This window comes from Gossypium hirsutum, chromosome D02 (genome assembly GCF_007990345.1).
Source record: "Gossypium hirsutum isolate 1008001.06 chromosome D02, Gossypium_hirsutum_v2.1, whole genome shotgun sequence".
Taxonomy (NCBI): domain Eukaryota; kingdom Viridiplantae; phylum Streptophyta; class Magnoliopsida; order Malvales; family Malvaceae; genus Gossypium; species Gossypium hirsutum.
This window is the reverse complement of record NC_053438.1, coordinates 69,393,849-69,412,191: the sequence shown is the minus strand read 5'-3', so window position 1 is coordinate 69,412,191 and position 18,343 is coordinate 69,393,849. Positions and strand designations below refer to the sequence as shown.

The following is an 18,343-nucleotide window of genomic DNA, read 5'->3' as shown; positions in this document are numbered from 1 at the left end:
GGTCAAATTCTGCTATTGGTCCATGTTCTATATGTAAGTTGCAGGTTTTAGTCTATGTACTCTAAAATTTCTGCTATTAGTTCCATACTATGGCGTTAAATTGTGGATTTAATCCACGTCCTTCAAATTGATCATTTTTAATCTTTATATTTTTCAAAATTTAAAATTTCGATCTTGACTCAAACAAGAGCTATTAAATTTATTAACTAATATGAAACGATTTTCTTATGTGAAAATAGCAAGTTAACATAGAATTACAAATGTGATAATATGTTTGTGGCATAAGATGTTGGAAATAACAAATTTTAACTTAATGAATTTGTCAGCCATTGTTCAGGACTAAATTTTCAAAATTTGAAAAGTACAAAGACTAAAAATGACCAAATTAGAGTATAAGTACAAAAATTTGCAACTTGTGCATAGTATATGGACTAATAGCAAAATTTTACCAGAATATCTAATGTCTAAAGAGGGACAAAAAAAAGTCTGTTGAAACATGATGATTATAGCAGGCAATTCTATAAAAAAATAGCTAGGGTATCAAGCGCCAAAACAATTATTGAAAATTGAATACACTAGTGACAATGCAACCGACAAATTGCTGCATCAGAGTGCATTTTAGGTTACTCCTATGAAATTGATCTATGCATAAACCGGTGATAAACCAAGCCATCTATCTTCCTAAAAGATCACATGGTACCTCTTTTCCTTATTGCTAAACCCAGTCAGACCCACAATTTCATTTTATGGATGCAGCAACAATAATGGATCACAATCAACCATATATGACACTGAATCGTCCTATACAGATTATGACACAAGTCGATAGTTTAATAGTTGCCCCCCTTTTGATCATTTTGCACCACTCAACATATCCACGAAATAAAAGTAGAACAAAAAAGCAAAATCATGATTTGGATTCTAGTAGAGTTGAGAAAGTTATAGATATGCTGTCCTTCGAGAATTTAAACGGGTTGAATGGAAATTGGTGTCAAAGCAAGAATGGTGGATATATTTTTAGTCCAACTAGTGCAGCAAAAGCACTAAAAGTGCCATAAGAGCATTAATGCAAATGCTATGAACTTGCAGAATTACTAGCTCTACTTGACAAGGTAAATAATCACAGTAAATACAACCAATGCAAGTGCTATGAATTTGAAACTTGCAGAGAGCTCTAAGCACCAACCTGTTTGAAGAAATGGACGCGCCTCTTAATCGCAGCAAAACTCCGGGAAGTCGCTAGTTCGAACTTAAACGTGGCCTACTTGAACTACTTACACAAACTGGTTGCTGCATGACAAAGCCAAATTCATTATAGCATTTCTCTGAAAGACACTCAAAATATTCATTACTGAAGAAGAGGTACTAGCAACACTAGCTCAATGCACTTAACTGTTAAGTAATTTCCCCAAAGTAAAAGCAAATCACAAGGTAATGCAATATCAAGCAATCTTATCTATCTGTATACATATTATATGTTATTGGATGAAATTTACAGCAATTTAGCTTAGGGCTCAGAACTCAGATAAATTATCGAGAAAATTTTACATTTCATAACTACTTTTCAGTAATTCAACTAATAGATTTATCTTTAAGCTACTGATTTTCAAAGCAAAATAAATTAATTAATCAAAATTTATTTCAACAAAATGAAAATTCAATCTATTTTCACTTCCAAGAACATCTATTAATTCGTATACTTATTTTTTTCCTTTTTCCGTTTTTCTTTTCTAAGCAACCAAACGAAAAAAAAAACATTATGTGCAATGAGCGTAGGGAAAGGGAGAAGCCACGTGAGCGTAGAGAATACCGGCGGAGAGGATCACGGCCGTCCAAATCAAGCCTCCGATTATGGTGACTGAAATGATTTCCGGCGCGATTGTAATTCCGATCAATTAAGGACCCAAATCCTGAATGCGGGTCGGGTCGTCGGCCCACTCGACCTTCGAGTGTAGAATAACTCCGATGCGCTCGTAATTCACCTGAAAAAATGGCTAAAATCCCGAATGTTTTGATCTGATTTGCAAACTAAGCTTCCATTTTTTACAAAAATAATTAACTTCATACTTTGTAAATTATATTTCGGATTAAGAAATGGAAACCAATAGAAGTTATTAGAAACCTTCGAAGAAACGCGGGAAAAAACTTGTACGGAGGGAAACTGATAAATAAATAGAAAATTTAAAGTTTTAACGCCAAATTTGGCTTTATATGATACTCTTTAGATTAATTGCAGCAGTGGTTCTCAAATTATAATTTAGATTTTAATTTGGTCCTAATCTTCAAAGAATTTTGATTAAGTCTTCAAAATATGGTTTCATATAATTAGCTCCTTCCATCAATTTAGCTATTAATTTCGACATATTCCAATGGAACAAAATAAGGTTGTGGATTACTTGGCGAAGATGGATGCTGAAGATTTAAATATGATTTGCACTTTTAAATAGCCTCCAATGAATATTAGAGGATTGTTGTTAGCTGATCTTCAGCAAATCGAAACCATGGGAAATTCTCATTAGAACTATGTTGATGTAGCTGATTTCTGCTACTTTTTTACCAAAAAAATAATATAGGTTAATTTCGGACATTCATTGGACGTTAAGAGGATAATACAATGTGGGGGATATGTGGGCTTTGAAACCCACCCCTAAGAAGTTTCTTTATAGTTTTATTATAAATGATTAAATTAAAATTTTGTAATGATAAAATTATGCTTTACATCTCTAAAAAAATGTATTTTTTTAAAATGATGAAATTATAAGTTAATACATTATAAAATTACACTTTGAACTCTCAAAAATTTTATAATTCAATTCCAATGTTTAGAAAATTTCTAAATTCACCCCTATTAATGATGCTATATGTTTCTTTTAACATGTCAAATTCAAGTTATTTATGTGACAAATACATTATAAACATGTCTTTAATTACAATTTGATTCATGTATTTTACACGTGCTCCGCGTCATATTCAAACTGACATTTAAGGTACGTTTAGTTAAATGAAAAAATAGAATAAAAAAATTGACAGCGAAAATGTGGATAGAAAATAAAATTGACGGTGCTTGATAAAGAAGAAGAAGAAGAAAATGAATTAAAAAAGATTGTCATTGTGATCTATATGGGTCAGATATACCCCAATAAGTGACTTATATGTTATTGGTGAGGGGTTTAAACTCCACCAAGGGCGAGATGCTTTCATTGCCTCTCAATGAGTGGTCATATGTCTACGTATAATCGAGGCACCCATGTATGAAGTAGACTTTCAGGGTAGCCACTCACGGCACATTGGCTCTTCGCGGAGGCTGGGGACAATACTCTCTCCCAAGGACAATACCTTTAGTTGTTGGGGGCTTCAGTCGGTTGCTTAGAGGACGGCATATTGAAGACATCTCTGGAAGAAGTCGATACCCCTTCAACAATTATATATTTCTTTATTTCTTAATTATCAACATTATTTTGGTTTCGTCTTTGACCATGTTAGAGGTAATTTTGTTGTACTTATCTTGAACTTAAAATTCAATATAAACTAGCGTGGTTCCTAGCCCACACTTCGTGTTGGGTTGATTATTTGTTTATGTCAAATTATAAAGTAAAAAATTCAAATGTTAAAATATTCTCCAAGTCCCTATACACTTCGTACATTTGGAATTTAGTCCCCTTACTTTTATTTTTGAGAATATACTAATCTACTTTTTGGATTTAAAATTCCAGGTCCAATTGATACCATCGTTAAATTTCTTTTATTAATTCTCAAGTATGACATTTTGAAATTAAAAATATATATATTCACTTCGTAGCCATATATTAAAAAAAACATTGAAAATATTTATTACAATTTTTCTTAAAAATACCCATTCAAAATCGTCATGATGAAATATTTTTTTCTAGATTGACGCCAACATTTTGGTTGAAATAGTTGACCAATATTAACTATTTAGACAAACTAATGACTTTATAAAATTAGAGGGACCGAATTATGTAAAAGATAAATAAAGTATATAGATTAAATCTCAAGTTTCAATACAGTTTAGGGTTAAAATTAAAATTTGACCATTGTCTTATAATGTAAAAAAGAAAAAATAACGCAAATATTTTGGGAAGCCACAAGTTAGTCTCTAAGACTTAGGGTATTCAATTTATATATAACCACATAATGTTTTAATAAAAAAGTAAACAATATTAACTATTTGTACTAAATAATAACATTATAAAACTATAAGGGACATATTATTTTAGAAATTAACGTATATAGATTAAATCTCAAATTTAGGCCTATTAAAGGGACCAAAGCTGAAATTTAACAGTTTTTGGTAAAAATGCAAAAAGAATAGAAAATGAATATAGTTGGGTGTGACACGTGGCAGCAAGTCCAATACATTTTATGTATAGTTACTACTTACTAGTATGGTTTCACCCACAATTTTTGTTGAGTTTATTAATTAATTATTAATTAATTTATAGTGTAAAAATTTAAAAATTATAATTTGTTTGAAATTTTTGTATTATTCGTATATTTAGAATTTAATCTCTAAATTTGTATTTTAAAAAATTTAGTCTCTTTACTTTTCAAATTTAAAAATTTAGGTCTATTTGTTAACATTGTCTTAATTATTGTGTTGGTGTGGCATTTTCAAAAAAATAAAATAAATTGGTATCCACATAACAAAAAAATAACATTGTAATAAACCCGAATTTAACAAAGATTTTTCATGGTGCTAACAATTCTTAAAAATTCACACCATTGTTTTAACGAGAAAAAAATATTTAGACTAACCAATGACATTATAAAAGTTGAGATATCAAGTCATGTCAATTTTAAAATATATAAATTAAATCTCAAAATTGAGTGAAATATAGGGATCAGATTAAAATTTAACCATTTTTTGTAATTAAAAAATAGAAGGATTGGAATTGAAATTTACCCGTAATATTCTCAAGTAAAAAAGAAGAGAAAAAAATGGTCAAGTTTTTAGGGTCTATTTTTTAACATTAATCATATTTGCTCTTTTTGATATAATAAGTCTAAAACTACCCATAGCCCCTTCTCAACCCTTAAATAGGAGGATAATACATTTCAACGCACTTGAACCCACATCCTCCTGCACTGACAATAATACCGATACCAATCGAACTAAAACCACACAAAAATATTTTTTCAATTCCAATTGCTATTATTTTTTGGAAACATTCATGTAAAATGTTTGAGGGCAATTGATGAAGATCCAGTTGATCTTAGAGTTGACAGGGTCCAAGCAATAATTGAGGACTAGCAAATTAACCCAAATCTATTGGATTTCAACCCGATTTGGTTAGAGAGGGGATGAAATTGAAAAGAAAATCGAGTTTTGGGTCAGGATGAAATTGATCTCAGTTTTGATCAAGCCTGCATCGGCCCACCCCTAAAAACTATCAAAATACCCCTCTTTTAAATTTACATATCTTGATTAAAATTATAAATTTTATAATATTCTAACTATTTTTTTTATATATTTTTTGTATATAAGAATCAGTATAAATTAAGTAAAAAATCAGTTGAATCAACGATTAAATCAGTTGAATAGAAAAAAAATTTTAATTAATAATTTTTTAATTAAACCGATTGGACCAGTGAATTGATGGCCTAACCGGTTCGACCACCAATTCAATTTAAAAAATATTGTTTAACGGTACTTATTTACTAAAAAATAAATTCAAACATTAAATATTTATTTATTATTCCACCTAGACCTACTCATGGGCTGGACCGCTAGCCCAAGCCTCAAGATCCACCCAAAAAATGAGCTTAGGTAAAATTAAGGTCTATTTTCTATATGATTTGAGCTTTTAGTAAGATTTTCTTGGCCCGAGCTCGATTCAGCCCGAATATTATGTTATAAAATAATATTATATTAATTATATATATGTTAAATAATAATTATATATATTTATACTTATATTAAATCATTAACCCAATAACAATTAAACTCATTATTCAAAACTTTTAAAAAAACTTATTCAACTAAATAACCTAAACCAAAATATAAAATTTTAAAATTTATATTTAATACAATAAAATATTTAATATTTTTATTTATATTTTTTAATATAAAAAATATTTATTATATTTAAGATAGTGTTTTTTTAATATAAATAATTTTTAATGTGTTAAAAAACTTTTATTTTATCATTCTTAGTACGTGGAAAAAGAAGGGAAAGACATTCTGGTGAAGCAATAGAGAAGAAGAAGATAAAAGAAAAAGAGTGTATGAAGTACCCTCCTCTCAAAGAGAATCTTTAAATATATATATAGAGAGATTTATCGGGTCGGACTTCAGGCTGAATTATTATATATTTTATTATAATTGTATAACAAAAGTAATCTAAAAAAATTAAATATATACGGATCAAATTAGATCTAATTTTTTTTTAAATTAGATTAAATTTAGATAAAAAAATTATTTTTTGACTAAATTCAAACTTAAATAATTAATCTAAATACCTTAAATAAACTCGCTCGGAACCCAAACTCCCCCATAATACCCTGTAATTCCACCTCACAATCGGGTGATATATAGAACAGTGAACAGTAACAGATCTGACTGATGTACCTAAATTCAACTAGTTGGCGTTTTCCTTTATCGGCGATTTCCAGCCTCTATCCTTTTGGCCCCACTTGCATTACTTTATTCGAATCTACTTTCTTTGTGGTTCATAGTCTTGTCTCTATTCTGCCCCCCATTTCCCTTATTTTGCCTTAATCATCTCTGATAGTTCCCTCTTCCAAGTTTTCACTTCCAATTCGATCAAAAAACCCTTCTTTTTTTCCCTCATCAATCCACCATGGGAGGAGGAAATGGCCAAAAATCCAAGATGGCCCGTGAGAAGAACTTGGAAAAGCAAAAAGCTGCTGGCAAAGGTGCTCCCCAAATCCTTCCTTTCCACTTTTTCTTTCTTTCTCCATCTCTTTGCTAATCTTTGGGTCTGTTTTTTTTAGACCATCTTTTTAGTTAGATCCATCATTGATCTTTAAGCTTTGGTTTTTTGATAGGAAGCCAGCTTGAGTCTAACAAGAAGGCCATGTCCATCCAGGTAGTATCTTTGGATGCTCTGGTTTTCATTTCTTTCTTTGATTTTAAAACTATACTTTGCTTGATCTGTTGTTTTTGTCCAGTGGTTTATGATTTATTTGTTTATCTTCCTTTGAAAAAGTTGGGATTTCCTTCGCTAGTTTTCTGTGTTTGTAGTTTGACTATTTTTGTTGTGATGTATTTTGAAGAGAGTGTTTGTTGAAATTCTTGAGAGAGATTCTTGGATTAAAGCTTTGTATGGTTTCATGGGAACTTATTGCGTAGTTCCTACGCGCGAATTACGATTTGAGAGTGTTTTTCGCTTGTCAATTGTTCATTGTCAGTAGACTTTTGGTCATTATTTTGTTTTGTCGAGGGAGACCGAAGTCTTCAAAGTGATAAGAGTTTGTCTTCGGAAAGTCGAGAGCTTGAATGCTTGAGGTGATAGGTTCACACAGCTGGAGCACCTCGTTGAGATGGACCGTGCGTGGTGTATGCCACTTAGAAGAAAAGTTACTCCCGCTCTATGAACCATTGCCTCAAGCACTTGATCTCTCGTTAGAGTTGGGAGACAAATTCCAACCGAGGGCAATACCTACCTGTTGAGGGATTTATCGACTCCCAACAGATGACACTTGGAAGACATTTTAGGGAGGAATTGGCCTTTTCTCTACATCTTCCATTGAAGAAAACCACGAGCAGACACAATACTTGAATTTAAGCTTCTCTTGCATGAACTTTCTCAAGTTACAAATATTGATGAGAAGAATTTGTATGATTGTCTGAGCCTTCCTAAAATTCTTATAAGTAATCATTGATTGCAAAAACTGCCTTTCTAGTGTTCTGTTTGAGCGGAATTTGGTAATAAATGCACTTGAGAATTCCAGAAATAACATTTCTTAACTTCGAACATTCATCATGTTACATCACTAGTTGATACTGTCAAAATGAATTTAGACACATTGAACTACATTATCAGATACATGACTCGGGTTTTGGTTTCTTGTTCATATCATTGTCGTCCTTTGCTTGGGTTTCCTCTGATAACATAACTGGTTTATGATGGTGCCTGAAAACAGTGCAAGGTGTGTATGCAAACATTCATGTGTACCACAACGGAAGTGAAATGCCGGGAGCACGCTGAGGCGAAGCATCCAAAGTCCGACGTGTACGCGTGCTTTCCTCATCTTAAAAAATAAACATCGAAACTCCACAGAAAGAACGGAGATGTCAAGACAGCTTGTAATGCATATCATCTATCTATGTTGTATCTTGGTACTCTATAATTTATCTTAAATTCTCTTTCACAAGCCTGTAAAAAACTCACTAGCTGATTTTATTCGTGCAAACTTAATGTTTGTGTTCAATCATGGATTTGTATCTTTCACATAAGTCACTGAGATTCCCCTAACTTAAACATCGATAAGTTGTCGTGCTCGAATCTATCAGACAATCATCTAAACAAAAATCTAACAGGGATCCATTCCGAGGGAACTCACTACCCTATCGGAAAATAATCCGTCTACACGAATGCAGGTGCATTAGTGAAACTTGAACAAATGCTCGACAACCGAAACACACAGGTTACCTTAGTAATACAAGGTCTATGACATGGCAGCAAATTCTGTGTAACAGAATGCCTGGTCGTCTAATGAAGACTTATTCAATATCAAAGAACAATTCAGATAAAAACCTAGACTGAGTAAATTTATATGGGCAGAAGATCAAATGTTTGTGTAAATTATTAAATGTGTCGAGATTGAAACAATTCATAAGGGCAGCAAGATCTCAACAGCTGAATAAGGTATGCAAAATTTTCTCTGCCTTAACCTAGACTGAGTAAATATATGTGGTTTTGTATTTGGAAGAGGCAATATGAACCTGAAAAAGCCATCTATTTCTAGCCATCAGTATGCATAGAACAGAACTCATATAATTAAATTCAACTAAATTATTGTTTGATTCAATTCCAAACTAGCCTTCTTTTGCCATTACAGCCCTTCGGTCTAAAAACCATACCAGATTCAACTGCTTGATGGCACATCCATGGCCGGTTTATCTTCCACCCGAGAAGATTCAACAGACCGAAAAGGAGGGGCTTGACCAAATTTCAATATGTAAGCTGTCTCATGAAAAGGTCGCAGTTGCTGAATCAATTGAGCATCGAGATAAGAATCACAAGCAAAACACCAAACTGACAGGTCACTGGATTCACACAACCAAGAAAAAAGAAGTTACCGAGAAAAACTTCCGTAGATACTTTCTCTTTCTCGAGCAACAAATATATAGCAAAATGGGAAGTTAAAAAAGAAGGCAATTATAACTACATACCTAAAACTGAGCGCTATGGAATGGGTTGTTTGCTGATAATGCTCAAGCATATGCTTATTCACAAAACGGCTACAAAGCACAACTTTGCAGGACAAGCATAACCAATTCTCACTTGGGTGCTGGCACCTTGTATGCATAAAATGTTTTGTAAGATTAGGATAATGAATTCGTATGATCTTGCCCTAAAAATCTACATTAAAGAATCCTAAAAATGCAAACTTCAGAGATGTTTTAGTAGCTCAATTACTTAAAATACTAATAGCAGAGGTGGATGCAAAGGAGGGCAAGCAGGGGCCTACAGGTGTAATCGAGTCAAGCAGAACTCGATTAGTGACAAGTTCAAGCTCAAACTCGACTCAAAGTTCAGGACTCAATACTTGTCTCAAGCTCAACTTGAACATGAATTTCTAAACTCAAGCTTGAGCTTAAACTAAGCTTGTTGATCAATTTTCGTATTCAAGCTCGAACTCTAGCTTGATTAAGCTTGTTCGGAGTTAAGCTCTTTCTACATGATAATATAAAAATGTACTAAAAAAGAAAACTCGATTAGGCTCATGATCCATTTGAATTGAGTATTAAAATGCTCAAATTTTGCTGGCTTGATTGATAGCAAGCTTGAGCTCACTCTATAAATACCAAATTGAATTCAAAATTTTCAAGTTGAACTCGAATCCCTTATAAGCACTGGTATCTCATTTACATGCCATAGGCAGGACCTTAGCCTCCCTTGATTAAAATATAAAAATTGCATTTTAGCTATTCTAAAAGCTTAATGATTCAATTTAACACAAAAATTTATAATTTAATCTTGGATCCCCTTAACCATGTATTCCTAGATTCGCCAATTATTAATAGTCCCTCAATATGAATCAGAAGATCACTTCAGGTATAGGCAATTAAGCCAAAAAATTAACTGCAAATATGTTACGAAAACTAAATGTCTAAACCCAATTTTTTATTAGAAGTATCAAAATAATCAACCAAACAAGGACATGAATTAAAGAAGTTTAACAAGAATTATAGAATTCAAAAAACATAGGGGATAATGACCTGCTGCAGGGAGTGCTAGGGATTGGAATGTGAGTGAGATCAGAAGATAGGGAAGGCAAGTGATCACAGTGCATTTTAGCTTCCACCCATCCTGATTCGGCGCCGTATGAGTCGTAATCATCTTCTTCGTGAAGGGTTTCCTGAAAACGCAAATGAATTAAAAAAAAAACTAGTGAAAATGGAAGAAACTACTGGGAAATGGAATGCTCAAGAAAATTCAGTAGCAGAATAGTTGCAGAAGTGTTAAAGAACAAATGTGTCGATGGTTATTTTTCAAGTGAAGCTGTATTTAGAGATCAATTAGTGATGAAATCAATGGTTACCCGGCGTGACGATGAAGAGCCCGCTCGGTTCGCCATGAAGCCTGCCAGCAAAAGACGAGTCTTTTAGGGTTAAAATATCCTTCAATTTAGTTCCATGCTTTTATTTTTGGGTACATTCTACCCTTAGTCACTAAATTATGGTTAAATTTTCATTTTGATCATTTAACTAAAAAAAGTTACAAATTGATCACTAAACCATTCAAAAGTTTTCATTTAAGTCACTAAACTATACAAAAGTTTTTATCTAAGTCATTGAGCTATTAAGCTTTTTCTTAAAAAAAGTTCCGTCAGTGAGCTCCAAGTGACGATTTGACGATCAGTTCGGTAGATTAGTACCCATCAATGAGTAGAAGAGCATACCTTAAATCCAAGTCGATCTAACGGTCAATGTCAGATATTAGAGAAAAAAGTTGTTTGAATTTCGGTTTGCATATTCATGATGTCCAAAGTTATTTCATGACAAAAACTAAACTGTAGATGAGAAGGGGAAGAGAGCTTCCAACTGGTGTAGTTATTTCGAACAGAGAAAGCCATATAACATCGATTTTAACGGTTTAAAAACTTAAATGAAAACTTTAGAATAATTCAATCACCAATTTGTAACTTTTTTTAGTTAAGTGACTAAAAATAAAACTTAATCATAATTTAGTAACTAATAATATAGTTTACCCTATGTTTTTTAATTAAATAATGTGTTTTTCCGATTTAAAAATGCAACTTCAATTTAAATCATTTATATATCATCTTTAATTTAATCATATTATTGGGCCATTTATAAACTAGTTTGGCCAGGAGATGTTATTGGGCCTAAATAGGCTTTTATGGAACAATCAAACCCACAGCTGTATACGGGTCAGCAAATCGGGGCCCCACTTAATTCGGAAACTAGGGTTTTAGGCTCCGCATATATATAATCATTTTCTAAATGATCCAAACACCTCCGTGAAATCTAGGGTTTTCAATTCCAGTCTCATTTCTCTCGCATTTTCAGAGCAATCATGGGTCACTCTAACGTCTGGAACTCTCACCCCCAAACCTACGGCCCTGGCTCTCGCGCCTGGTAACTGTTTCATCTCTCTCTGTTTTTTTTTTGCATTGCAAAATTCCCAAGAGCTATTTTTGTTAACTCCTTAGCATGTATTACTAGTTTTCCGACTGATGTTTTATTTTAGGCATATAGTAGTACAACGGAATGAAATCAAAATTTAGGTTGTTGATTTCTTCGATACCTAATCGAACGATGTAGCAATTTTATTTTTGTATATAAGTGTTAGTGGCTGGGAATTTGCTTTGTTCGAGATTATTAGTAATAAATGTGAGAGTAGTAGCATCTTAGGCTTTTGTCAAATCTGTTATTGTCTTGTTGTGTTTTATTATGTTACAATGACTTAGGGTTGTTTGTTTTGTTTTGTTTTGTTTTGATAGCCGTGTTTGTGGGAACCCCCATGCCATCATCAGGAAGTACGGTCTCATGTGTTGCAGGCAGTGCTTCCGTAGCAATGCCAAGGAAATCGGATTCATCAAGGTATTACTCTTTTGATGGTTAACGTTATCTTAATCTTCAATCTTCATAATTGTTCATATCAACAGTTTCTTAAACTTGGGTGTTTTCTTGTCTTTTTTTCCTTTGCAGTACCGTTGAAGAATTTTGTATGGTGTAAAGTAGGAAGGACTTTGTCCCTCTATGAGCCTTCTGTAGTATGTTATTATTTTTATTTTTTTGAATTTGAAAGAACAAGATGCTGTTTTGTTTTGGTGAATTACCAAAGTGATTGTTGAACTAAGAATACTTTGTGGTTCCTCAATGAAGTAATCATACTGGTTTAATTTGGTATTTTCTTTATTGTTAAGTGCGCTTATTGATTGTCATTGCAATGTGATGATCTTGTTGATTATTGGCATTTCATGTGTTCTCTAAATGGAATTAAGATGTTGGCTTAAATTGTTTATTCATTAAAAACCACAGAATGTATGGTTCTGAAGTCTTATTGTCATATTTGGTCATAGGCTATGGTGTTAAAGGACTTTGATTAGTATGGTCCATGGAATGGCTGCATATTGTTAAGTGTGCTTATTGTCTATGCAATGTGATGATCCTGTTGATTATTGGCATTTTATGTGTTCTCTAAATGGATTTAGATGTTGGCTTACGTAGTTTATTCATTAAAAACCACAGTACATATAGTTTTGAAGTCTTATTGTTTGGTCTTGTTATGGTGTTAAAGGCTTTTGATTAGTATGGTCCATGGAGTGACTGCATATTGTTAAGTGTGCTTATTGATTGTCCTTGCAAGGTGATGATCTTGTTGGTTATTGGCATTTCCTGTGTTCTCTAAATGGAATTAAGATGCTGGCTTAAATTATTTATTCCTTAAAACCCACAGAATGTATGGTTCTGAAGTCTTACTGTCACACTTGATATTCGAAAAACGATTAGCATTTAGCAGTTATTAGTTACCGTCAAAATTGTAGTCTTTATGTAAAATATGCTATTGCTTTGGGCGATTCGGTTTTAGTATGGTTCATGCATGTTAGAATCATTTTCTCTTGGGTCATCCAAGGTCTCTCATTAGAGAACAGAGGGATTGTAAAATCCCAATTTAATCTAGAAGTTTACTTAACTTGTGGGCCTCTATAGCACGTTTATAATAGGTTTGTAATGCTACCCTATTGCACCATAACTTAGCTTTTAAGTTTATTTATGCATAATGGTCCCTTTTTTTTCCTAAACAGTAGGCAATATGTCTTAAACATAGAATACTCCTTGTAAGAGAGCTAAGATATCAACTTCTCCTGTTAAGATGTTGCTTAACAAAGTTCTTTGTGTGATATTCAGTGAGAGATGAGGTCATGTTTTCATATATATATAGAAGTTGACAAGATTTAAAAGTGAGTTCAACAACTAGCAAAAAAAGGGTATCTGCAAATTGTCTATTTCACCAACTTCCTTCATTAAGTTCCTTCATCTTCAAGTTATCTTTTGTACCCTCTCTGTACCTTTCTTCATGATAGAATTTATGCTTAACAATGGTTCAAATAATTGTCAAATTGGCTTTCTTCCCTTAGATGTTCTTTAAATTCCTACACTGATTCAGACCAAACCTTTGTCTTTAATCTTGTTTGTGTTATTGTCTCTTTTTAAAGGTTAGAAATCGAATTAAAAGCACGTGGTGAAATTTGTTGGTAACCAATCACAATTATTTAGTTGAGATGTGAAGATGAATGATTTTTTTTAAAAATTAAATCCTTTCTAAAAACATGTTTGTTATTTATTTTGTATCTTAGATCCCAAGACAGGTGCCATAGAACAATGGCATAAATAAACTAAGATACATGCTTTTGCGCATGCGGAATCAGTAAAATAGTCTTGGGTTTTGCTTGAATGGTAGGAAAGAAAGATCAAAGAAGAAACGAATGAACCCATGTTTGTTTAAATCGGGTGGAGACGAATGTTTTTTTTAAGACTTTAGATGAATGTAGAAAATTGAGTTGAGTTTGATCGAGTTTGGCTCCAGATTTAATTGGGATCCTCTAAAAGAGTCATAATAATAGGATGTAATCGAGCCAAAATTCGGTTCAATATTTGTAAGCTCATGCTTGATCAAACATTAATTTTTAAGCTTAAATTTTGTTTGAGACATAATTGAACTATTTGAGTTTAGTTAAACTTGTGTATCAATTTGTGTACTCGAGATCAAGTATGATAGTTTAAGCTTGGTTTGATAGTTATTGAATGGGATTTGAGTTTTTTTCGAATCAAACTCGAATAATTTGTATTCTGATACCGTGAGGCGAAAGTGGAAAAGAGAAGCATAGTTGGAAAGCAACAACAATCATTTTCATTTCACAGGTATGTAATCACTTAGAAAGTTGGTTAGACTGATACAACGCCAAAATAAACAAACAAATTAGAACATGACTTAGTGGATGATGACGTCTTTTTCATTTCCAAACCAATTATTCTATGCCACATGGCTGCAATGTTTGAAAAGTTTTCATCCTTCATCTAGCCACCATCATTTCGTAAGTCATAGCTTAACAACATCAACAATTTGCTGACGAAATTGCAAGCTAAAGTCAGCTGACCAATTACAAAGTCTTAACAGCCTCTAATTAGAAAGTCTAATTGTTGGTTAATTAGTTTAATCATGCATTTGGTTTAATCATGAATGTGTGTGTTCTCATTCACGCCTTCACCCTTTTTTTCCTTTTCTTTCCCTTCTTCAGTTGCAACCTCCCTTTCATTTTTTTCAATGGTTAAATTTAAAAATTCATCAATAGTTCCAATTTAATTATAATCCGTCACAGCTTTGTCTTTACTTTGACAAGAGCCGAGTGCTTGAGCCTACCAAGAAATTGTGAGCATATAAGAGTATGCGCAACTATACTACCAAGAAAACCTTGATCGGGAATAATAGCATTCGTCTAAGTGAATAACACTTCAAAAATTTCTCGAATAAAACTAATAATATTTGATACCACCATCGTTACTATCCAAATTAAAGTAGATGATAACAAAATATTAGTTCATAAACTTCATATATTTTCCAGAATATAAGGGAATTAAAAATGTAAAAGAATGTTTATATAAAAAGGGCATTGATGTAAACCCAGCAGCAAAGCAGAAAATTCTATTTGTTTTTAGACATATGGATCACAACACCCATTTTTTTAATAAATAATTATAAAAATAATAATTTAAGCATTTTGCTTGGGTCATTTTCATATGATTACAAGTGTGGAACAATCAAATAAACGACCCACCACCTTTCCTATATTTTCTTATAGTTGACTAATATCATTGTTTTTCACTTCCTTGGGTTTCAACTTTCATACATATATGGAGTATATATTTATTTTATATATAACTTATATTTTTTCTATTAATATCTTCCGGGTAAATTAAAGTTAGTAAACTATTAAAATGTATATTTTGGTCACTGAACTATTCGAAAGTTTTCGTTTAAGTTATCAAACTATTGAAATCGTTATTGTTTAGCCTTCTCTATTCACACCACATGCACTAACCGAAAGCTTTCCTTCATCTTTTCTTCTATAGTATATATTTTTTATTATTATGAAACAATCTTTAACGTCATGAATTTGCGAACCCAAATTAAAACAACTTTTTTCTCCGATCTCCAACACTGACCGTCCGCTCAACTTAGATCTAATATATGTTCTTCATTGTCGATGGGCACTAATCCACCATACCAATCGTCAAATTGTCGCTTGGAGCTCATCAGCCGAACTTTTAAAAAAATTTAATAGGTCGATGACTTAAATAAAAAATTTTAAATAATTTAGTGACTATTTTGTAACTTTTTAAAGTTGAATAATGAAAATTAATATATATAAAATGACAACAGAAGGATAAGTTGACATATTAGAAACTTAAAAAAAAGGGAAAAAATAATTAAAAAAAGAGTTGGAAGGAAGGAAGAATAGAGATTGAGAGAGAGAAATAGAGACATTCCATCTTATATTAAACTAAAATTAACAAATGGGTTATAGCTTTGCTTGCAATAATCACAATCCCATTCCTTCTTTTTAATAAAATTTTTTCTTAAATGGGTTAATGCTTATTTTAGCCCTTGTATTATAGTGAATTTTTTACTTTGGCCCTTTTACTACATTTTTTTTATCACTTTACGTTCATTACTTTTATTCCATCCATCATGTTAGCCCCCATTTGCATTAAAAATAAATCTCACGTGACTGTTTAAGTCAATCAAATGTAAACACGTGAACAATAGTAAAAAAAATAATACAAGGGCTCAGTTACTTGCATCAACCTCAGCTGCTTGGAAGCTCTTTTCATGGGGGGTAGCTCATTCATGTCCCTCCTTTGCTTAAATTGTTCAACCTTTTAATCAAGTTAATGTAACATTAATACAAAGATTAGTGCTTTTTATTTTCATAGGTTAAATTAGTTGGTTTGTAAAATTATTTTTAAAAGAAATGTAAATTCTAATAATTATATTTTATTGGACTGTAAATAGTTGTTATTTTTTTTATGATTTATTGTTCGATTTAAAACTAAACATGTTTAATGGTCAGGATGTTCATTGACTGGGGTGATGTTGAGGAGGTGGCAGGTGCCAAAGCGAGGGCCTCCTAAAATAAGAATATAACATTTTTGGCCCTATAAAGTTTATAAATTATAAGTTAATAAATAGTTAAATTGTATTTTGACCCCCAAAATAATAAAAAATTAATTCAATTGTTTAAAAAATTAAGAAAAATATAATTTAATACAATGATGAAATTACATTTCAACTCTCATAAAAAATGCATAACCTAAATCTAGCCTCCCCTAAATTTTTTTTTTCTAGCTTCACCTATGTTTATTCGGTTCAAATTAGATCAAACTTGTAAACATGATATTTTAAATTTAGGTCCAGTCTCATCCAAATTTAACTATGAGAATGTAAAAAAAAAATTTAAATAACAAAACTTACATTTTATAACTAATGGGTAAATATAAAAAAACTATATAAAAAATTTCAGTTCAACGTGTAATTTGAATGCCATACATGAACTTTGATTTTGTGTAATTTGATTCAATTTTCACAAAAGGCTAATAACATCATCAACGTTTTTGAAATCAAAACAAAATTTTGATTGTGTATATATAAATCATGATAAAAAAATTTACGTGTATAATTATATCAGATTAAATTTTATATATCAAATTACACATTAAACTGAAATTAATGTGTAATTTTAATATTTATAATTTTTCCCCTAAATAATTCATGGTCCTCATTGATGTATGCTTCAAATTGAAGAAGTAGACAGTTGCTTAATGTGATTGAAAAGTACTCAATTTTTGTACTACAAAAAAGAAAACAAAAATTTAATTTTGAAAGGTCATCTTCATATTCATATAATTTTACTTTTAGAGATTTTATACAAAAAGTTGTAAAATATAACATTGGCATTCATCATTTATCTCTTCTATTTCATACTTACAATAATAAGATTATATATTCTCATTATTTTATAATTTTATATAAATTTTAATTTAATATATAATTTTATAAATGAAATTTTAATCTGATATAATTTTTACAAACTTTTAATATAATTATCGATATATCATCATTTTATATTTTATTGCATACACAGACAATTGAATTTATCCAATATAAAAATAAATCAATTTCTTCGTTTCTTTAAATATTTATAATTGAATTAAAATCAAAGTTTCATTTATGCATTTGAACCACGATCAAAATTTCGTCTGTATAATTACACAAAATCAAAGTTCATGTATAATTTTGAGATCTGTCTATTTTATATTTGATACATTGTTATTTTGTAAGGGTAAACTACACCCAAAAATATTAAATTATTAGTAAATATATGTTAAGGTTCACTTAAGTTCAAAATGTTATAAAATAGTTACTAAACTATTCAAGAGTCTTCATTTAAGTCACCGGAGTGTTGAGTTTTTTTTTTCATAAGCCAGGCTAGTGAGCTCCAAGTAATGATTCGACGATCGGTACGATGGATAAGTACCCATCAACGAATAGAAGAACATACATTAACTCCAAGTCGATTTGGTGGTCAATGCAGAAGATCGGAG

General features: G+C 31.4%; 3 protein-coding genes across 4 annotated transcripts; 2 read left to right on the top strand and 1 right to left on the bottom strand.

The window, feature by feature from the left end:
- The first annotated feature begins 6,521 nt into the window (after positions 1-6,521).
- LOC107908854 (uncharacterized protein At2g23090) lies at positions 6,522-8,415 on the top strand. Its single transcript, XM_016836137.2, has 3 exons — positions 6,522-6,897; positions 7,030-7,070; positions 8,128-8,415. The coding sequence occupies exons 1-3, from the start codon at positions 6,822-6,824 to the stop codon at positions 8,245-8,247; spliced, it is 237 nt and encodes a 78-aa protein (XP_016691626.1). The 5' UTR covers positions 6,522-6,821; the 3' UTR covers positions 8,248-8,415.
- LOC107908853 (NAD-dependent deacetylase sir2A) lies at positions 7,930-10,873 on the bottom strand. Of its 2 annotated transcripts, XM_041089185.1 has the most exons (5): positions 10,753-10,849; positions 10,430-10,569; positions 9,380-9,505; positions 9,068-9,253; positions 7,930-8,235 (listed from the first exon to the last, which is right to left on the bottom strand). In XM_041089185.1, exons 1-4 carry the CDS (start codon positions 10,786-10,788, stop codon positions 9,073-9,075), a joined length of 483 nt encoding a protein of 160 aa, XP_040945119.1. In that variant the 5' UTR covers positions 10,789-10,849; the 3' UTR covers positions 7,930-8,235; positions 9,068-9,072. The 2 variants fall into 2 exon arrangements, with proteins under 2 accessions (XP_040945119.1, XP_016691625.2); XM_016836136.2 differs by lacking the exon at positions 7,930-8,235 and having other exon boundaries at positions 8,925-9,253; positions 10,753-10,873.
- Positions 10,874-11,655: 782 nt separating this feature from the next.
- Positions 11,656-12,586, top strand: LOC107908851 (40S ribosomal protein S29). The gene is made up of 3 exons (XM_016836135.2): positions 11,656-11,812; positions 12,178-12,277; positions 12,386-12,586. The coding sequence occupies exons 1-3, from the start codon at positions 11,751-11,753 to the stop codon at positions 12,392-12,394; spliced, it is 171 nt and encodes a 56-aa protein (XP_016691624.1). The 5' UTR covers positions 11,656-11,750; the 3' UTR covers positions 12,395-12,586.
- The last annotated feature ends 5,757 nt before the right edge of the window (positions 12,587-18,343 follow it).